Consider the following 22,867-nt stretch of genomic DNA (forward strand, 5'->3'; position numbering starts at 1 on the left):
ACACATGTTATTACCAAGAAAACGACAGTGATAATTACCTAAAATAGCCTCCACTGCTTATTTGTCCAGTCAGAAAAGAAGTATGTGTTTTAAAATTTTATTTCATACACAATGATTCAAAATACAAAATACAAAGTAAAGAAAAACAGGAGAGAGAAAGATAGAAATGTAAAGAGAGAGCAAGGGTGAGGGAACAAAAAAAAAAAAAAAAAGTACAATGAGACTAGCTTCTCTTGCATTTCAGCAGATCTTCATATTTCAGTTTGGAGATAAAGGCCACTGGCTATTCATTTTTAAAATATGATAAGAATATCTTCTTTAATTGATAAGAAGGCTTCTACAGAAGTATCACTGCGTTTGCTCTTAGGGTGTGTTTGTTTGGAGTTTGGATTTTGAATTGGGACTTGAATAGTAAAAATTTTGAATTTTAATAGTTGTATGATGTGATATAAATAGGTGTTGATGTGATATTTTTAATGTAAATTTGATTTTTAATATAATATAAAAAATGAAAAATAGGTATTTAATTTAATGTTTTTGAAAAAAAAATAAAAATTGGATGAATAATATAAATCTAATCCAATGTCCAAACAAACCCACCCTTGAAGTAGTATCTCGGAGGTCTTTCCCTTAAAGTACTATCTCGGAGGTCTTTGCCTCTAAACCTAAACGTAGTTCTGCTACTTATTTGAGTCGGACATCGATTTTAATAAACATAATATTATATTGATTTATTTTAATATAAAATAATAATCCCTCATTTTCTTCTATTATGTCCACGTTGGCGTTCTATCCGTTTCATATTCCATGTCATTTTTTTTTAAAAAAATAATTACACACTTTAATTTTATTTAAAATTTTTTAATTAATTTTTTAAATTTTAATTAAATTAATAAGTTATTTTAATCATAATTTATAATTATTTATATTATAAGATAATTATTTTTACTGATACATTCGTAATTATTTATTAATTATATTCCTCTTAAAATACCGTGTTACAGTGCAACAGAGACTAGAGACTGTATATGAGAAAAAGGGAATAGTATTTTGAAAATTATGTGAGTAATTTAATAAAATTAATTTTTTTTTTGATAAATTGAATAAGTAGGTATTAATGATATATTTGTAAATAAATGTAATATCTATGATATAAATGAAAAAATATGTAGCACTTATTTACTATAAATAAAAAAGTATTTTTTGTAATAAACAAAAAAAAGAAAAGTATAAATCTGGTAGAAATATAAAGGAACAAAAGCACCTTTTAAAAAAAAAATTAAAAAGGATGCCAATCACTGTAGAAAAATATTCGGAAATTTCCATGAATTTTCAAATCTGAAATTTGTTGGAACATCAAAACCTAAACCATAAAAACCAAACTAAACCAAACACGACCCGGTCAGCAGTTCCACGAGGTCCTGGCCCACAGGTCCCAGACTCCATTCATTAATTGCACGTCAATTCCAATAATCCAATCCAACCCAAGCAAACCATTCCCTCCCTCTCTCCAGAGCACACTGATCTGTGTATTTCTTGCCTGCGAAATTCCCTCGAAGGATCCACAAAAAACCACTGCCAGTAAAAACATAAATCCAACCCTCAATTCTCACGTTTCTCTCTCTTTTTCGGCTGCCTTTTCAAGTCAAACAAATACGTCTCTGTTGGGGGTTCTACTTTTTTTGGCCTTATCATCATCCTCCTCATCAATTCATCAACACCAGGACGCGTTTTTGGAAGGAGAGGGGCCGTAGACTTGGTATTATTCATTTGCTACACAGTCGCCATCACGCCATTAATTAATTCGCTTGCATGTTATGATTATTACATTTTTTTATTTTTCAGCATTTTGTTTGTGCTGGAATTTGTTTATTCAACTCTGGAGCTTTGCACGTTTGTCGGCTCTGGCGGAGTGGTTTGATTGAATTGAATTTTAGTTTCGAACAAAATCACTTGTACCGCAGGGATTTTTGTGTTTAGGGTTTGATTGGATTTGGAGCGTTTGTTGGGTGAGAGAATGAGGGGTTCCTGGAGATACAAAGATTGTGTGTTGGATGCTTTTATACTCTGCTGCTTTTTTGTACTGAATTCGAGCTTTTGTTTCTCTCTTAATGATGAAGGTATGATCGAATTTCTTGGCCTTTTATTGCTATTTTTATCAATAGAATTTTTTCTGTGTAGAATATTATAGCTAAAGGTTTGGGGTTTGGTTTCATTAATGTAATGTTCTTGGATTTGTGGTTAATGTTTAGGGGTGGCTTTGCTGAGGTTTAAGGAAGAAATTGTTAGTGATCCTCAAGGGGCTTTATCGAATTGGATCGACGAAGTGGGAGTGGAGAATCCTTGTTCTTGGTTTGGAGTTGGGTGCTCGGATGGATACGTTGTTGTTCTGTAAGTTTGATGTTGTCTAAATTCATCTCATTTTTGGTTCTTTGATTGTTTATGGACTTTCGGTTTCTTCATATGTTCAATAAGAATTTGCATTGGGACATTATATTGTTGATAGATTCGGATTGTAGCTTTTGGTTGTGTTTGCTCTATTGAAACTTATTAAGTTTATGTTGTCTGATTTTATCGAGTAATGTTGGCAGGAACCTCAAGGATCTTTGTCTGAGAGGTACAATTGCTCCGGATGTCAGCAACCTAATTCACATAAAGTCTATGTAAGATATAATGTTTCAATATCACTTATTACTCTAACAACAATGTTCGATTCCATAATAGTTGTTGACATTTTGTTAAATTGAAATCAATGCAGAGTTTTGTATAACAATTCTTTTTCTGGTACCATCCCCGGCGAGGTTTCTAAGTTGAAAAATTTGGAGTTGTTAGATCTGCGGTATAATAATTTAAGTGGGCAGCTTCCTTGTCATCTTGGCGATGATATGTCCGTGTTTATCCTGTAAGCTTACAATGCATTGTTTTATCGTTGAGAAGATTGCTTTATCAATGGTGTTCATAGTTTCAATAATTTGTTGGTTCGATCCTTTGGATGCAGCTTGCTGGACAACAACGAGCTTCTAGATAGCTCTAGTCGTGATTGTAGGCTGTCTGAGATTGAAGAGAACCGGTCATCTCGATCTGGACAGGCTTCGCCTTATAAAAGCTTAGTTATCTCACGGTAAGAAAAAATATTTAATTCTCAAGTCGTAACAATTTTAATTCATATAAGTCTGAACTTTGTTGATCGTTTCGTTGCAACTTTTCTAATGTTTGTGATCCCAAAAAGCACAAATCTTATACTATTACGACGTGTATAGTTTTGTCACGCTTATAGAAATACCCAACTTGAGCATTGTTGTTTCTGTTTCTTGCCGTATTCTTTAATATTCGATGATGGATTATAATCACTTCCATTTAACTCTTGTAGGAAATCAAAGGATAAAAGAAAGGCTACCGGACGAAAGTTGCTGCAAAATGCTAAAAAACTAAAACCTCTAAATTATAGTTCTCTCGTAAATTCATCTATATCTTCATCTCCTAAGCCTGTTAATTATCGGACCCGTAATCTAACCCTACCCCGAAACCTGACTCCACGGTCATCCGCATCTCTTCCCCCAACTCCATCCCGACCATCATCATCCATTCCTAGTCCACCTACCCCGCTGCCCGAAGAGCCAGCAAGTTCCAACGGAAAGCCTAAACGCATAATGTATGCGGCCATTGGAGGTCCTATCTTTTTGGTGCTTTTAGCCACCAGCGTCGGGATTTTCTGTTATCGAAGTGGCAAGGTTTCTACTGTCAAGCCGTGGGCTACAGGGCTAAGTGGGCAGCTGCAAAGAGCATTTGTAACGGGTATCTTTTCTTCAACACTTGTATTTGTTAATTTTCAAAATTTTAGACACCAAATTTCAATAGTGGATAACATTTTTTGGTTTTCTCAGGGGTTCCGAAGCTGAAGAGATCTGAACTTGAGGTTGCTTGTGAAGATTTTAGCAACGTGATCGGTTCATTGACGGTTTTCACATTGTACAAAGGTACATTATCGAGCGGAGTCGAGATAGCCGTTGCATCCATTGCTGCAGCATCGAAGAAAGAGTGGTCAAGTAGCTTGGAATCGGAGTTCAGGAAGAAGGTAATCCCGTGTGCTTTTGTTGTCTGCCATTTTCATTACACCCGCTTTCAGCAGTTTAATCTTCGAATTCTTATGGTTTTTTAAACTCGAACACATTTCAAGTTTTACCAAAAGCCTGTGGTTATACAAAACTTATGTGAAGCTAAATGTATGATCTGTACACTACAGATTGAGATGCTATCGAAGGTGAATCACAAGAATTTCGTCAACTTACTTGGTTATTGTGAGGAAGAGGAACCTTTTACCAGGATGTTGGTTTTCGAGTATGCTCCCAACGGAACCCTCTTTGAGCATTTACAGAGTAAGCGTTAACAGTCTCTTTCTCCATGTCGAATGATTTTTTTATTTTGGCAAAATTGCTCATAATTTCTTTGTGGTTTCGAAACTTAGCGTAAATTCCTCTTTTACTTTAAAAATTGTTGCATGACGCTCCCTTATATTTTAAAAAACGTTAATGAAACATCTCTATGGTTTTGAAACTCAGACTAAATTTTCACTTTACTTTAAAAAATTGCATGGCGTCTCTACTTTAAAAAATATTGCATGAAATCTTACGCCATGCAAAATATATACTCCCTTCGTCCCATAACAAAGTATCCATTTTTCCATTTTAATCCGTCCCATAACAAAGTATCCATTTCCTTTTTTTAGTAACTGTACTTTCTACCTAACATTACAAATACCTTTACAACTTACACAAATGTCATTACCTTTATATTACACATACTAATAAGGTTATTTTAGTTATTTCTACTTTATTCCTACTATATCCCAATATAATACTAATATTTCTAAAACTACGTGCAAAAAGCAAATGGATACTTAGTTTCGGGACGGAGGGAGTATATAAGAAATCATCTTCTAATCATACAAGGGAGGTTTCCTGCAATGTTTTTTAAAATATAAGGGGGTGTCGTACAATTTTTAAAGTACAAAAAGATTTTTCGCTGAATTTTGAAATCACGGGAAAGTTACGAGCAATTTTACTTTTTACTCCCTCTGTCTCAGATACCATGTCCACGTTGCCGTTTCTGTCCGTCCCACATACCATGTCACTTTCATTTTTTGGAAAATGATTACACACTTTAATCTTATTTTAAATTTTTAAATTTTATTTTTTTTAATTTTAATTATTTATATTATAGGATAATTATTTTCACTAATACATTCTTAATTATCTACTAATTACACCCCTCCTAAAATACCGTGTCTACATTGTAGCAGATACGGTATCTGGGACGGAGGGAGTATTTTTTTGTTAGTTCTTTACGGGTTGATCGTAGTGCATTGTCTTTAAACTTTAAAATATATAGACACAATCATCCCTTACATGATAGATGTGTTATCAAAGTAGTTATTTGATGCTTTTCCAATTTTCTTCGGCTACTGATACTATATACAAAGATGCATGCCATGAGATTCAGCCGTATGAAAATCACCCGTAAATTGATATCGATCTTCAGATAATATGTTAGAGAAGTGATACATAGACCACCTTTTGTTTTTTTTTGGACAAAATGCTAGAACAACACATGTAAGGGGTCGAGGAAAGGCATTGACCTAATTTGTTAGGAAGAAAATTTGTAATTATTGTATTTAAGCTCGATCCTAATTCTATGTGCGATATTTTCGTGTGCTTACTGAAAATGTGATGCCGGGGGTTCGTATCATGGGATGATTTAGGACCATTAGTATAAATGCCAAAATGATAAGTGATGCCATCTATAAGACAAAATTCATATCTTTTTTAATTTTTTTGGTGCAATGAATCGTATTTCCTACTCGGCGTCGAATTAACACATAACTTCAATTTCTGCAGTAAAAGAAGCCGAGCACTTGGACTGGGAGACGCGTCTCCGAATCGCCATGGGAATAGCGAACTGTCTCGACCACATGCACAACCTAAAACCGCCGATACCCCATGGAAGCTTAACCTCTTCCTCCATCTACCTATCCGAAGACTACGCCGCCAAAGTGTCGAACTTCCTCTTCAGCGACAAATTGGCAGCTGAGACCCGGCCTACCCCACAGGCCAATGTCTACAGCTTCGGCGTCCTACTGTTGGAGATGATGACCGGCAAGCTCCCGTACTCGTCGGGCAACAACTCGCTTGACGACTGGGCGTCGGATTATCTGCAAGCCGCACGGCCTCTTGGAGAAACGGTCGACCCGACTCTAAGAACGTACCGGGAAGATCAACTTGAAGAGATGGATGGTGTGATCGGCTCGTGCGTGAATCCCGACCCGGAGAAGAGACCGTCGATCCGGGAAGTTTGCGCGTGGCTGAGGAAGATTACCGGGCTCGGGCCGGACGGCGCGATACCGAAACTTTCGCCTCTTTGGTGGGCTGAGCTTGAGATCATGTCGAGTGAGGCTATTTAAGTTTAAGTTGAAGGTGGATATGATTATGGAGTGGTTTCTTCTTCATTGTTTGGAGGAATCTGGAAAATTTGAAGCTCGGAAATGGCGGATTATGTATATGTGTTTCTGTGTGTATGTATGTATATGTACAGTGGAGTTTAGCGTGATGAGAATTTTGAAAATTTTGGTGTTATATATGTATATGTATGTATCTATGTATGTATAGTTTTGATCGGGAGTGATTTGAGTTGAATCGGATGTTATTCAATCGATCTTGAAGCTGTTTGATTCAGGGTGGGATTTAGGCATATTTTCATACGAAAAAAGAAAAAAGAAAAGAAAAAAAATAAAAATATATATATATATATATAAATGAGCTATGAACTTTAAAATTTGGTTTTGTTTACTCCAATTTAAAATATAGTGCTCCCTCCGTCCTAATACAATAGTCCTGTTTACTATTTTTGTCCGTTCTAAAACAATAGTCTCATTTCTATAAATAATCATATAACTATAAAACTACCTTTCATTTTTCAATATTATTACACAATTGTCACTACTTTTTATATTATAGATTCACAAGGCCAAAAAAGTCTTTTATCTCGTACTTTTTATCCACTATCAATATAATATTAATATTCCTTGTCAAATATAACTTAGACTATAGTTCTGAGATGAAGGGACAACTTCCTTCCTCCATTTCAAAAAAACAAAAAAAAAAAAAAAACGGAAACAGTTTTGTAGTGGATTTTAATGTGGTGTATTTTTTTTTCTTTTTTTTTTGTTACTTTAGACAAATTAGTATAATTCGGTCTAAAAAAAATAAGTTCATACTTTTGGTAGTGGATATTAATGTGGTGTGTATTGTTTTTGTTACCTTTTAAAAAAATTAATAAATATAATTGGGCTCAAATTTTAATATGATGTGTGTTTTTTGTTATGTTTTATTTTTATAGTAAAAATAATAATATTCTCTCCGTCCGTTGGAAGGGTGACATTTGTTTTTTGCACGTAAATTTTTTAATATTAGTATTATATTGAATTGTAGTGAAAAAGACAAAAATACCTCTATTAATACGGTGTAATATAAAAATAATGACATTTGTGTAATATATTGTAAGTTGAAAGAATATTTATTACGTGAAGTAGGTAGTAAAATTACTAAATTAGGAAATTGTAACTTTGTTTTAGAACGAACGAAAATAAAAAATAATAACTTTTCAATAGCACGAATAAAGTATAAATTTTTATAAAAAGTACGAATATTTTAAGAAGTGGACGAAAAATATCAGTAGGCATATTTTTAAGAGGCATAGGAAATAATAAAAAGTAATTGTTTTTAAAATTTAGATGATATATTGTTTTCATTTCAAATCAATAGTTTTATTATCCTAAATAATTACTAAAATAATTTTTACTTTTTATCATTATTATTATTATTATTATTATTATTATTATTATTATTATTACATGAAATATTTAAATTAAACAATACATTTAAATCCTTATAAATGTATTTAAATTAAACAATATATTTAAATTAAACAATACATTTATAAGGATTTAATTGTAGTATTTTAGAAATATTTACATTAATATCGTTTGAATTTTGTGCCCAAAAATTAGTAAAACTTTGGGACAAAGGGTAGTATTTACTTGCAAAATTTTACATAATAATAATAATAATAACAACAACAACAAGGGATACTATATACTCCCTCCGTTAGAAATTATACACATTTCTATTTTGGGACGTCCAATTACAAAGTAAACATTTCATTAAATACTTTATTTTTTTCATAAATACCCTTATTTTACGTCACATCATTACTTTTATATCAAAAAGTAAGGGCAAAAATGTCATTACACTACTTTTAACTACCCACTATAATTAAAATACTATTATTTCTTAAACACCGCGCCTAAAATAAATATATACTTTATCCGTAGATGAAGGGAATACCATTTTGAAAATTTTTTGTATAATATTTTGTATACCGAATTATTGGTATATATAATATTATATGTATATCAAATATCAAATTCTGTATACCAAAAAATATTTTTACTTATTTCAGAAGTCACTTTCAATATATTTTAAAATATATATACTTTTCAGTAGTAGAAGTATAAGAAAAAAAACTCATGTCAAAAACAAATTTAAACAGACTTTATTAAATTAAATATACTTTTATATATTGATATTAAAATATAAACATATACTCCCTTCGTCCCTTATTTATTTGTCTGTTTGCTTTTTGCATGAAATTGGAGTGTGGTATCAATAAAATATAAAAAACTAAAATGACCTTATTAGTATTGTGTGATACAAATGACATTTGTGTAATATATTGTCACATGTAAAGATATTTTTAATGTAAGTAGAAAATACAGTTACTAAAAAAAATATTTTTGTATGGGATGACTAAAAAAAAAAAGAAAAAAAAATTATATACTATATATGTACAACTTATACCAATAATCAATAAGGATGTTGTTAAATGGACAGATTCTGACCAGAATATTTATCAGTAAAGACGTAGAAAAGAAATATGAATAAGATTAGAGATATGTGAATATGATCATCAATAAATATTTATATTTATTTTATTTTAAATTTTATGGTTTTGTCTTTAAAATAGACCGCAATATAATTATCATTATTTATTTTATGTTAAATTGCAAAAGTTAAGAAATTTTGAAACACAAAATAAATTGAATAAATTCTTTTTATAACAATTATTAAATTGAATTTATCAGAATTCAAATTGACAAAAAAAAATAAAGAAAAAAATCTTACAAATATAAACCTAAAATATGTTATATGTCAAAATAAATAATATTAAATGATAAACATATAGATATTAATAAACTATATATGCATATGCATATAATATGATATTAATAAATTATATAATTAATATACTCCATATTAATAATTATATCTCTTATTTATAACTAATTATTATTGATAAAATATATAAATGATTGTCTCATTATTTATGATAGTATAAATAAAAATTTCTAATAAAAGATATAAGAGACTCTCATTAATACTAATAATTAATTAATTATTATTTTTAATATTTTTGACTAGGCAGAATATGCCCAACAAAGAATTAGCGAATCAATAATTGGTAAATTGATTCAATGGAGACAAGTCAACCCCCAAAATTCCATAGTCCAAACCATACCCCCAATACACACATACACAATATATACATACATATATATATATATAATATAAAGCATGAAAGTGGTCTTCACGAATTTTGCAATAACTAAGTTTTTAGTCGTTACCACGTTTGCCATGTCTCATTTCTTGCAAAACACATCCCCAATTCAGTTCATATATATATATATATATATAAATACATACAACACATCAATCATTTCACAACATCACACCAAAAAAATCCTCAAAAAAAAAATAAAAATGGCAACAACCCCAAATACCCTTCTCATCCCACTCCTCCTCCTCCTCCTCAACCCAACCACCGCCACCTCCACGCCGCCAAAAGCGGCGGTGCCGCCCGTCGTCCCGGTGGTCGAAGGCATTGTCTACTGCCAAAAGTGCCTAACCTACGGCACGTGGAGCCTTACGGCGGCCGAGCCCATCGCATCGGCCACCGTCGGCGTCATCTGCAAGGACCATCGGCGCCGAGTGAGTTATTACAAGGCGTGCAAAACAGACGACAACGGCTACTTCTGGGCAGAGCTTAAGGGCTTCAAGATGCACAACTACTTTTTGGACCACCCTCTGCATTCGTGTTCAGTTCGATTAGTCTCTTCGCCTCTTAAGACGTGCAACGTTCTTACCAACATTAATTATGGCTTGAACGGCGCGCCATTGCGCTATGAAGACAAGAAGATCATGGAGAAGAACTACGAGGCCGTCGTGTACGCCGCCGGGCCGCTGGCGTTCCGGCCAGCCGTCTGTGTTCCTCACGGCGGCGACAGCGACGGCGACGGCGACGGCGAGGATTGATTAATTAGTTCAATGGATGGTTGGATGGCAAGATTATGATTCGTATTGTTTTGTTTTGTGTTTTGGTATTTTTATTTACATAAATTGAAAAATATAATTTTTGATGATATAAGTAATATTACGTTCATACAAATATCATATTTTTTCTTTTTCACCTTTTTAAGTAACACACCAATAATTTTTTTTTTTGTCGTGATTTATTATGCCACTTTGATTGCTCAGGGAAACTAAAAAATTATATTTTTTTGTAATGTAAATGTAAAATAGATAAAAAATAAAGTAATTGTATTATATAAATTTTTTTAAAGAATTGACAAAAATATGATGGGATTAAAAAAAAGAAGTAAAAAATTAATTATTATTTATTAAAATATGAATAATAAAATTATGAATAAATAAAATTATATATAAATTCAACAAACAATAAAAAAACCTAATATAATTCCATTCACCTCTTATAAGGTAGAGAAATCCCAACATCACAAATTAAATCATCCAAAAGAATGAGTGAATAAGAGGAACAATACAACCAAACGATGTAAACTAAATCATCAGTTTTGACATAAGTGCTTCCTTTAAACTTGTACATCAAGAGTTCAATTCAAGCCATACAAACATAGTAGAAATAGATCATAACTTGTGAAGGAAGAAGAGTGGAAGAAACATACCAAAAATAGAGTGAAAAGAGTAACAAGAAGGCGTATGAGAGAAAATCGATACGGAGATTGATTCGAGTACGAGAGAGATGTGATACGAAGTGACGCGATTCAAGTAATTGCCATAAATCAATTGCGTATAACGTGTGTATGGAAGTGTATGAGTGAGAATGATAATGGAGATGGATTGTGCACTGTGCATGATGATGAGAGTGAAGAGATGAAGTCGACGACAGAGTGATCTTAACCTAGTGTTATGAATATATATATATATATATATACACATGTGGGTCAAAGCCCACAAGACAAAAAAGTGGGCTGAGCCCAAATAAACCTGATCGGCCCAAGTGTGGAAAACCTCTCGTACTTTTGGCGATCAACAATTGAAAAAAAGTATTTAGTGAGTCTCCCATATATAATAGAAAATTTGAGATATCTAGAGAGACCAAGCACATATCGAATGTTTAAAATTGAGGCAAGACGTTGACAAGTATCATATGTCATAGATAGATAGATTTTTCAAAGTTAATCTTCAAACTTGAGATATGAGAAATGCTACTTGTGAAGGGCTGATGTACTTTGCCGGCCATGACCGAAAACACCTTACTAGAATTTTGAGAATTAGTCAATAAACAGTGGTACACAAACTAATTGGCATGATTTGTCCAACTTTTTTTACATGTCCTACTTTAGCCAGAGCCAGCCCTGGCTCGGGCGGGACGGGCATCAGCCCGAGCCCACAGTAAGCAAATGACTCATATATATTTATGTTATATATGTATAATTTATATATATATATAGTTTATTTGATATGTATAAATAAAAAAGATTGTAGTTTGGTGGTATAAAGATTAATTTTTAAGATTGAAGTCTTAAATTCAATTTTTATATGTCTAAAACATTTAGAAATATTTTTTTATCTAAACATTCTAGAAAATTATTTTATTTAATTATTTATATTTTATTATAAATAAAAATATATTACTTATATATATATATTTTGAGGCCCGTATATATATTTTTATAAATAGAGAGAAATGGTGTTGCAGTATATATTTTTTTATTATTTATTATTTTTTTACTATTTAATTTTTATAATTATTTATATTATATTATTTCAATTTTAAAAAAATTAAATTAAATTTATCTTTCAAGTATTTAATTTTTTACATTTTTTTTAAAAAAATTATACTAAAATATGATCTTACAAAACTTTCGTATATAAGTTATAACTTTTTGTTTTAAAAAAAGTCACCAGAAATATATATATATATAATTTTTTATGAATTTTCACTCTTTAAAACTCTCATTTGTTAGATTAATAATTTATTCTTATCCGATCCATTTATTTTGTTTTACATTTCTCAACTCTATTTATCTGCAATTCCATTTTCTACATCAAACGTCCTTTTAGGGATCTAACAAATGATCCAACATCGAATGCCTTTCAAATGAAGTGCATAATGGTGCTCTCAACACATTTTTCAATGCTAGTAAAAAAATCGAGATGGGAATCTATCAATATCAGGGCTATTAAAGGTCGGATTCTCTTTAATATGAAATTGAAATTTTTTATTTCAATTGTAATAAATTATATATATTTATAATGAATTATAAATTATTTAAATGATAAAAAAATTATATGAATAACTTAAATAAAATAACTATCATAAATATAATATATATTTTTTAAAAATATTTTAACAATTCGAAATAGGAGAAGGTGGAGGAAACTCCAACTCACTACAAGAAGTTGACATACTTTCAAAGATTTTCATGAAATAGTTTCGAGCCATCGTGCCCTAATCACTAGGTTGCGTTCTTTTGATATAATAGTTAATATTCAAAAATTAATATACAAAATGTAAATAAAATTTTTAGAGTTGGACGGAATTAGTATGACTGTGAACTAAAAATCGAGTGATGATACGACATTCATTTTATTAGTATAAAATTATTTTTATTATAATAGAAAAAATATTTGAATAAAATAGACAAAATTACTCTTTTTGTCCCATAATAATAGTTCTATTTTTATACATAACTATATCATCATAAAATTATCTCTATTTTACTATTAGTATTATTATACAAATATCATTATTTTTTACATAAATATATTTAAAAAAATATTTTAGTCTTTTATTATTTATTTTATATTCACCTTTAATATAATATTATTATTCTTTAAATTTTATTGCAAATAACTATTGCTTTTGAATAGAAAAAATATTTAAAAATATACATATGACCGAAAGAAGGAGATAAGATGAATACATAAAACTATTTCATTCAAACGGTGTTTAAATTCATAAAAAAAAAAATGCAAAAAGATCGATTCCAATTTGAAAATATTTTTTAAATATTATTTGTGAAATTTAAATTAATATTTTTACTGAATAGACGTATAAATTGAATAATTATAATTTATGTTACAAACTAAAAAAATTCAATGTTTTTTGTGTTAAATAATAAGCCTAGAATAAAAATTAAAATATACTTTTTTTTTATTATAATTGAAAGTATTTTACTTTTATATTTTTTTCTATTGTACACTAAAAAATATAAAATATAAAATTATCTAAGTTATTTTATATATTTTTACTAATTAATAAAATATTACTACTATTTTTTAATATATTACAAAACTTCAATGGACAAATGAAGTAATATTGTAAATAAAGATAATATATATACAAGATATAAAATTGATTTTTTATTTATCTAAAAATATTAAAATTAAAAAATATATATAGAAAATAAGATAAATAAAATTATTCTAAAAATAAATTCGCCAGTTCCGTATAAGTGTTCAGACGCAGATCAAAGCTTCAAGCCAAACGGTGTCGTTTCAGTGTTCTCGTTCCCTAAAATTGTCCGCCGCCGATCGCCGCCTCCGCCGCCGCACCTATCATTTCTTCAGTCCACAATCCGCACCACATTCGGTCAACGATCGGTTCTCCGTCCATGGAATCGAAGCCGGAGTCCGGCCGCAAGACCAATCACGCGGAACGCCTCAATCCCAATACTGAACCCTACGACGAAACCGAAGACGAGGAGGAGAACGAAGACGACGACGACGACTTCGAGGAGGAGGAGGACGATGAAGGATCCAGAACCTTGACTCCAGAAGCGCGAATGCGGAAGGAACACGCGAACATGGAATCTCTTTTCAGGCGCCTCTCGTCGGAGAAGGTGCCGGTCCGCGTCCACGACATAATTATCAAGGGAAACAACAAGACAAGAGACGATTTGATCGAGGCCGAGGTGGAGGCGGTGTTCAGAGATGCTTCAAGCTTCCAGCAGCTGCTGCGAGCCGCCAGTGTTGCCAATATGCGGCTGCAGGGCCTAGATATCTTCGATTCGGTCAATATTACCCTCGATGCTGGTCCGCCGGAGCTTCCTGGAACTGCAAACGTCGTCATTGAGGTTGTCGAGGCCAAAAACCCTCTCACTGGATCTATAGGGGTTTACTCCAAGCCTGAGGTACCAATTTTGTTTTTGAAGTATTCCTTGTTCTGGGTAATTATGTACTATGATGTTTGGCGAACTGATAATATCTATGATTGATCATTTGAGTTCTTTGCTGCTGGTAATTTGAAAATGCTTATAAGGTGCGGAGGGTTTGCTATAGAAAATTACATAAGCATTGTGTTTGGAATGTCAATTTCTGAATTGAGCTAAAATTGTTATCATAGCTTTCATTTTTGCAACTATGGATATTTGTTCTAGCTGAACATAATCAATCTAGCACTTCAGGAAAATGTTGGTTATGGCTGGTATCATTCTGATGATTAGAACTGGAAATGAAGGATTGTGAATGCTGATTTGATCGTATTATTCTTTGCATTTCCGAATGAAAAATGGATGCCTTAGTTTAAACGTGAATTGACGGTATTGTTAGTATTGAATTTCTAAGCTGATCTCATAGGCTAGATCTTGGTCTCTGGAAGGGGCACTGAAACTGAAGAATTTGCTCGGATATGGAGATATTTGGGATGGTTCGGTTGCATGTGGATGGGGTCAAGTATTGGAAGTAAGCACGGGACTGTCTTTACCCCGATTTAAAGGAATGTCGACTCCCTTGTCTGCTAGACTAGCTCTTCTTTCGCAAGATTGGTTGAAATTTTCATCCTATAAAGAGCGTGCACTTGGCCTCTCTCTGGGGTTGCTATCGACTGGAAAACATGATTTATCCTACAATCTCTCTTGGTGTACTTTAACAGATCCGTCTCAAATGTCTTCCCATGCTGTGAGGAGGCAGCTTGGGCATAGTTTGCTGTCAGCGTTAAAGTATACCTTTAAAATTGATCGAAGAGATTCGCCAATGCGACCTACTAAAGGACATGCATTTGTTTCAACAACTCAAGTTGGTGGTCTTTTTCCTGATGTTCGAAGCCTGCGCTTCATACGCCAGGTTTTGTTCTTCTCTTTGGATTCTCTTTCTTTCGTATAATTTTATTTCTCAGAAACATTTAAGTTTTGCTTCTTTACTAATCGATTATAATAGTGCTTTAGATTTTTTATTTCAGATACGCTTTCCATTTCTTAATCATCCGTTCTTTTTCAAAGCCTATATTGCTTATTGTGTTTTCTGTAAATTATGTGCATACATACGGGCATATATGCGTGTATATATTGTATTGTGGAGTAGAGTTAATAATGAGTTGTGATTCATGTTCTGCAATAATAAAATTCGAAAAATGTATAAAATTGACGATGATGTGCCATATTGCTCGCAGTAATCCAAACCGAAGCTATGAATTTCCAAACAAGCACCCAATACTACAGCCAAACTGTCCATTGTATATCTATGTAACATTTTGTCTTTTCTGAACAGGAATTCGATCTCCGCTACGCCATCCCACTAGGTTTCTACCAGGCTGCATTAAATTTTGGAGTTTCCGGTGGTCTTATGCTGCCATGGGGAACCGGTTTCTTGAACACACCCTCATATTTGCCTCTGCGGTTCTTCATGGGTGGTAATTCTTCTCCAGTTTGCTCTCTGAGAGGGCCCACATCAGTGCTGGGGTTCAAGGCCAGGGGATTGGGTCCCGCTGAGCCGAGAAGATACATGAAAGATAACTCCGATGGCGGAAACAATAACGAATCTGGCATAGATCATGTTGGAGGAGATCTGGCACTCACTGCCTTTGCCGACCTCTCTTTTGATTTTCCATTGAAAGTTCTGAGGGAAGCCGGGATCCATGGACACTTATTTGCCTGTGCCGGTAGCCTGACTAAATTGTCTGAAATTGCAAACAAACATTTCACTCTCCAGAAGTTTCAGGATTCGGTAAGAAGCTCAGCAGGATTTGGTGTCATTGTCCCCACCAAGCTTTTCCGAATGGAGGTAAGTTTCGAACTTTTTTTTTATCTACTTATCAGCTGCTGTTATACGATTGTTCTCTTTTAGCTTTGCAGGCTCCGAAAATGGACACTTTCATACTGTTCTTATGTAATAATACCCTTTGCTGACACCGGAAACTTATTCGTCAGGTGAATTATTGCTACATTTTGAAACAACATGAAAACGATATGGGCAAGACCGGCATACAGTTCTGTTTCTCGTCGCCCCACTAGTCGATTCATGTTGGCAACTCGCCATATTCCTCAGTACCCGAAAGGCAGTTCTTCTATCTCTGCCCGCTATCGAGACCAGTGCTCTTATTCAATCCAGGTTCTGCTACGTTTCTCTTTCGATTTAACTTTGCATAAAATGAAACAAGCTGCGCCCTAATGAATTTCTTGGCATGCTTTGTTTGTTTTAATCATAAGACTTAAGGCAATAGATTTTGATTAATATTGTCGGGATTCCTCTTGTGTTTTGGTCAATTTTATGACACTCTTTGAGTCTATTCGTGAACTTGTGTTTATTTTTTTGACATTTTTTTTTTTTTTTGACAATAAATATGATCTGAGCAGCAAGCATTGCTATGTGTAATTTTTACATCGCATGGTAGTTGGTATTGATGCCGAGTAAATTCACACTAAATATTTATCGTTCATAAATTGATTTTTGATGGAAGATATGAAGAATTACGTTAAAAATATAATATATACTACTATTATTTTGAGTTGAATATTGATTATAATGCATGTATTTGAAGTTTTTTTTTTTTTTTTTTTTGACTTTTTGTTAAAAAGTATTTTGTAGTGTTTATTATTATTTTTGAAGAATAGAAATTGGAAAATGGTGCTGGGAGAATATATTTATGTATTTTATTTTAGTTTAATTTGTTCTTTCGATTTTATAAATTCTTTCCTTTCACTGTTTTCTTAATAGAGGTTTTGACTTATTATGCTTTAGTTACTGTTGATTTAACTTGCTCAATATATATTCGTAAAGAAGACAACACATATCAGATAGAATATGTTAATAGTATATATAACATGGATTTTGACAATACATAATATATTTTTATTTTATATAATATATGCTGATTTCAACGTGATAAACAAATCATAATAAATAATAGTACTTTAATTGTAGTGGATAGTTAAAAATAATGTAAATTAATTGTATTTTTACTTTTTGGTGTAAAAGTAATACTCCGATTATGGTAAAGCAAAAGTATTTGTAGAAAAAAATAATTGAAACTCAAAATAGAAATATGTATATTTGTTTGTAATTAGAAGCTAAAGTGTTTGTCTATGTTTTTTAAGTTTTTTGACATTTTAGAATTTTGGTATTATATTGAACTTGAACGGTAAGCTACAGTGTTTGTTTATATTTTTAGTTTGAAATGTTTTTGTTACATAAGGTATTGGAAGTGTGTCTATAGAATAAGAGAATAATATTTTGTGTCCATTGTTTGGGGTTTGAATTGAAAATTTTTGAATTTGAATATTTTTACAATTATGATATTTTGATTTGATTTGATTTTGGGGTATTCATATTTTTTAATAAGAATATGCTGATTCCGTCCTACTTAAGAGGTCTTTTGGAATGTTTTAGTAGATTAAAATATAGTACTCCGTTCAAAAAACATAATCTTGTATTTTATTTTGGTTTCTCCCAAAACAATTGTCATGTCTCCACTTTATAACAAAATTATTTTTATTTTTTCAAAATTATCCATAATTATTACTCTAATCTACTTTTTAAAACCCTTAAAAAAGCAAGAATAATTTTGTCATTTACATTTTACTTTATACCTCATTCTAATTTAATACATACTATTATTTCTTGATTTTCATGCCCACTCCCACTATAGCATCTCTTTTAGGACGGAGAAAATAATATTTTATTGGTTATTGAAAATGTGTAAAGGATTTTGACATTTTTTTTTTCCTTTGATTTTATGTATAAAATGGTTGCATGTATAATGATATATTTGTAATTTAAATAAAAGTTAAGTGTATTTTAGTATTAATTTATGATTATCTTTACTAAAATAGTAAAACAGAAACAAGATACTTTTGTAATTAACATTTTTTTCCCTTTGATTTTAAGTTTATTTATAAAGTAATTGCATGCAATAATAATATATTTGTAATTTAAATAAAAATTAAGTGTATTTTGGTATTAATTACGATTATTTTTACTAAAAACCAAGATACTTTTGAATGAGACGAAAATGGAAAAAAAAAATGGTATTAATTACGATTATTTTTACTAAAAACCAAGATACTTTTGAATGAGACGAAAATGGAAAAAAAAAAAAAAACTCCTTCCGTCCCAGTGTAAGGTTGTCGTTTATTTTTTGCACGTAGATTTTTTAATATTATTATTATAATAGATTGTAGTGAAAAATACAAAAATACTCCTATTAGTATTGTGTAATATACAAGTAATGATATTTGTGTAATATAGTGTAAGTTGAAAGGGTATTTATTACGTTAGGTAGTATAATTATTAAATTATGAAATGGTAACCTTGTTTTGGAACGAACGAAAATAAAAAATAAAAAATAGTAACCTTTCAAGGGAATATTTTGAATTGGTTTGGAGTGAATATATATATATATATTTAGTTTGAAAATAATAAAAATAAAAATTTTATAATACCTATAATTTTAAATAATTAATAACAAATATTTTTAAAAGTTATAATTAAAAAGAACGTAATTGAAAAAGAACTCATGAATCTGACAAAATTTTATACATTGGGAGATAAACAAGAGGAGGAGTGACATTTGGGCTAGTTTCACGTCTAAAAAAACTACATCACGTCCGGATTCATCGTTTTATAAATTTAAACTTTATTGGGCCTAAAATTGGTGTCTTTCTTTGAGTTTGATTTGGAATTTTTTAATTTGGGTTTTATATTAAAATATTTTTTGATTATTTTATTATTATTATTATTTTTTGTTAATATAGAATCCAAATTTACCTCAAATTTTACTACAGTATTTACCAATTTTTTTTTTCAAAAAAAAAATAAAATAATAATAATAAAAATAAAAAATCTAATTTTTATTGTTTTACATTCAGAATATAAAATCAACACCCATTTATATCACATAATATAACCATTCTAATTTAAAATTTTTACGATTCAAACCCTTTTGAACAAAGAGAATATAATTATTTACCTATTTTTAGCTAATCTTTAACTAAAGGCATCCATCTTTAGAGATTCTGGCTTATTTTAAAACCCAAATTAGATCTCCAATTAGTTACTGCTTCAATTTCCAATTCTACAATTGTCTCTGTCAGCAGGTAATTTGCAACACTATTTAAATTCTTTAGAAAAAAATAATGTATATATAGAGAATTAATAATTAACAATCAATAATGATATGATGGATCCTAGTTGCTATCAAAAAAACGTTGTGTAACATTAGGGCAACCTGCAATGGACAATGTGGCTGGTGAGATGTCACTCACGTGGGACAAACACACATAAATAAATAAATAAATAAATATATTTTCTAACACAATTATTTACATTAATTTATATATTATCACGTAGTACAATTGAAAATGCATAATTGATTCTACTAATATTCTTTGTGTTAGTTCGACTTGTAAATTAAATCAAATCCAATTATTCTTCTTAGAAAGTAGAAAATGTGAAGATTTTTTTTTTTATTTTTTATTTTTAAATTAAATAAGCATATGTACTTATGTTATAAATTATAAGTTCTAAATTATAAGCACAATGAAATTTATATACAATTAAAGATGTCGATTTTATTGATCTAACCGTTGTCGCAAAAACTTGTTTTGACCGGGGAATTGTCGATGGAAAGCCCTAAACGAGCGAATACTTTAATTAATACCGAACTATTTAATTTGGGCTTTTTTTTACCGATGAATGTAGATACTTTTTTGTTTATTTTTTTATTTGGCCCGATGGGAGGTGCTGATTTATTGGTTGTGAATTTAGTTCGAATTCGGAATTTAAATATTTAATTTGCTAAGTTTTGTATAAGGATGTGATGTTCATATGCAATAAATTGTTGCAACTACACTATGTTTATTATGAATTTTTATTATACAAATCTCATGATTTTTCATAAAAAATATACATTTTTTTTAATTGAATATTGCATTGAACCTACTATTTAAACCAAAACAAAAACAATAACTGAAAATATAAAAAAATTACTAAATATATTCATTACTAATTTCTAAATTGTTTATTATTATTATTATTATTATTATTATTATTATTATTATTATTTCTGTTGTTGTTGTTGTCCATAAAGATATATGCTGCATTCGGTATATGATAATTGCCAAAATGTTATTGAATTATTGTTTAATATATACTGAAAATATATTATAATGGTAAAAATCGTAAAAATTCAAAAAAAATAAAATAATATAAAAAAATAAACATGATATTTAAATTTGAATATAGAATAATTTTTATCTAATATTTCGAATAAAAGTATATTTAGATAAAATATTTTTTAGGAGATAATTTTTGGTGAATAATCCAAAAATAAATTATAGAACTTTTTGATTGCTATACAATATAATAATCATTATGTGTACAGTATCACAAGAAACAAAAGAAATGTTTTTTTCTTTCTTTCTTTATGTGTAATTTGTGGTCTGATGAATTCTTGGCAAGATACTTGTGATCATATGTAATGTCAAAAGTGGTGTTTTAATTTTTATTTATTTATTTATTTAAAGATAGATGAAGTAGGAACAACTTTTATGCAGTCCATTAATTAATTTCAAATGACATAATATATCGAATTAATTATCTCACACGAGCATGGAATATTGTACTCTAATTTAATTTTCATGCAACAAAAGCAAAATCAAATTAAAATAAATAAAGTGAATGGTTGCACGTAGCTTTATTTCTTGTGCATCACATGACTTCATAAATGATAAATACACTACCTAGCCGGAAAAAAAAAATAAAAAAAATAAATTAATTATATATAATAATTAGTCACACAAAATAAATCGGAAATTATTTAGTCCGCGCATAGCATTTATATACATACGTGTAGCGTAGCGCGTCTTGATAGCTCTTTAGGGCCTTCCCAACAAGTTCAAAACTAAATTGAATTTAGGGTTTTAAAAAACTATATATATATATATATATATATATTTTTGGAGACTCCTTGTTGGGGTGCAAACCCAAGTTCCACATTGGAAGTTGTGAAGAAAATTACATACTTTATAAGTCCAAGTGAACTCCACTAATATGAGGTCTTTTGAAGGATATCCAAAAACAAATCCGTGCGAGCTAATCCGACAATATATTAATGATGCGTTTTCACAGTCGTTTTTGCTAATCCGACAATATATATTTATAAAAAAACATTTAATCTATTAATCATTTTACTTACAAGAGTGTTTTCTTTTAGGTTTTTTTTTTTTTTTTTTTTTAAATTTTTTCTTACACATTTTCTCAAAAAATAATACTCCTTCCGTCCCAAACACCTTGCAACATTTCATTTTTGGTATGTTCTAAACACCATACAATATTTCCAAAATAGAAAATAATTAATTATACTTAATCTCTGCTCCATATTTTATCCCCTCACGTCATCCAAATAAAAAAATAAAATATATATTTCTCTCTCCATCACATTACCTAATTTCTAAATTATCTTACTTAATACTACCCACTTAAAAATTCGTGCCAAAAGCAAATGTTGCACCTTGCTTGGGACGGAAGAAGTAATATATTACACACATTCATTATATTTATATTACCTACGCAAGTCCCTGTGCCTCACATAAAATAAATATTCTTTTAAATTATTTCACAAAACAAAAATAGCCAACAAATCCAGATTGAATTTAGTTTGTTAATTATAATAAAAAGATCGAATTCAAATAAAAAAACCAAGACAATTTTATATTAGTATATGCTCATTTTGCTTTATTATCATTTTTTTTATTTTTAATAAAAATATATTATATTTTCTTACAAAATATTAAATCAAAATATTATAAACACTAAAACTCAAATCCAAAATAATTAAAAATAGATTAAAGAGAACACACAAATTGAGCACCAACTCGAATGCATTTGCTTATTAAATTACGAGATAAAAACTGACTAGATAAAAATTAGAATATTTTGATTTAAGCCGACGATTATATTAATTACACCCTCCGTCCCATATAATATGAGTATATTACTGTAGGCACGAGAATTTAGGTAAAGTATAATTAGTAAGTAATTAAGAAGTATATTAATAAAAATAATTATAGATTAAGATTAAGATAATAAAATAGTTTAATTAAGATTAAAAAAAATTAAATTTTAAAATTTAAAATATTATAATGAATTTTTTTTTTCAAAAAGGACAAATTACGTGGGACGAATGAAAATAGAAAATAGGAATAAATTATGTGGGACGA

The 22,867-nt window shown here is 30.2% G+C and overlaps 3 protein-coding genes across 3 annotated transcripts; all 3 read left to right on the plus strand.

Moving 5' to 3' along the window:
* Positions 1 to 1,549: 1,549 nt before the first annotated feature.
* LOC127259716 (inactive receptor-like serine/threonine-protein kinase At2g40270) lies at positions 1,550 to 6,715 on the plus strand. The gene is made up of 10 exons (XM_051287266.1): positions 1,550 to 1,759; positions 1,846 to 2,120; positions 2,253 to 2,391; positions 2,592 to 2,663; positions 2,759 to 2,902; positions 2,999 to 3,121; positions 3,371 to 3,795; positions 3,885 to 4,075; positions 4,244 to 4,376; positions 5,895 to 6,715. Exons 2-10 carry the CDS (start codon positions 2,018 to 2,020, stop codon positions 6,455 to 6,457), a joined length of 1,893 nt encoding a protein of 630 aa, XP_051143223.1. The 5' UTR covers positions 1,550 to 1,759; positions 1,846 to 2,017; the 3' UTR covers positions 6,458 to 6,715.
* A 3,124-nt stretch (positions 6,716 to 9,839) lies between these two features.
* Positions 9,840 to 10,591, plus strand: LOC127259978 (non-classical arabinogalactan protein 30). Its single transcript, XM_051287600.1, has one exon. The coding sequence runs from the start codon at positions 9,873 to 9,875 to the stop codon at positions 10,422 to 10,424; it is 552 nt and encodes a 183-aa protein (XP_051143557.1). The 5' UTR covers positions 9,840 to 9,872; the 3' UTR covers positions 10,425 to 10,591.
* Positions 10,592 to 13,884: 3,293 nt separating this feature from the next.
* LOC127260032 (uncharacterized) lies at positions 13,885 to 16,899 on the plus strand. Its single transcript, XM_051287672.1, has 4 exons — positions 13,885 to 14,566; positions 15,012 to 15,497; positions 15,921 to 16,433; positions 16,580 to 16,899. The coding sequence occupies exons 1-4, from the start codon at positions 14,048 to 14,050 to the stop codon at positions 16,661 to 16,663; spliced, it is 1,602 nt and encodes a 533-aa protein (XP_051143629.1). The 5' UTR covers positions 13,885 to 14,047; the 3' UTR covers positions 16,664 to 16,899.
* The last annotated feature ends 5,968 nt before the right edge of the window (positions 16,900 to 22,867 follow it).

The sequence above is a fragment of the Andrographis paniculata genome, unplaced genomic scaffold (genome assembly GCF_009805555.1).
Source record: "Andrographis paniculata isolate CXL003 unplaced genomic scaffold, ASM980555v1 Contig60END, whole genome shotgun sequence".
Lineage (NCBI taxonomy): Eukaryota > Viridiplantae > Streptophyta > Magnoliopsida > Lamiales > Acanthaceae > Andrographis > Andrographis paniculata.

Excerpts from the sequence above, each read along its gene's own strand:
- LOC127259716 (XM_051287266.1), top strand. The coding sequence starts at position 2,018 with ATGAGGGGTTCCTGGAGATACAAAGATTGTGTGTTGGATGCTTTTATA. Across the intron at positions 2,903-2,998 it reads GATATGTCCGTGTTTATCCT|CTTGCTGGACAACAACGAGC; the intron begins GTAAGCTTACAA and ends CTTTGGATGCAG. Across the intron at positions 4,377-5,894 it reads CCTCTTTGAGCATTTACAGA|TAAAAGAAGCCGAGCACTTG; the intron begins GTAAGCGTTAAC and ends CAATTTCTGCAG.
- LOC127259978 (XM_051287600.1), top strand. The coding sequence starts at position 9,873 with ATGGCAACAACCCCAAATACCCTTCTCATCCCACTCCTCCTCCTCCTC.
- LOC127260032 (XM_051287672.1), top strand. The coding sequence starts at position 14,048 with ATGGAATCGAAGCCGGAGTCCGGCCGCAAGACCAATCACGCGGAACGC. Across the intron at positions 15,498-15,920 it reads GCCTGCGCTTCATACGCCAG|GAATTCGATCTCCGCTACGC; the intron begins GTTTTGTTCTTC and ends TTTTCTGAACAG. Across the intron at positions 16,434-16,579 it reads CCAAGCTTTTCCGAATGGAG|GTGAATTATTGCTACATTTT; the intron begins GTAAGTTTCGAA and ends CTTATTCGTCAG.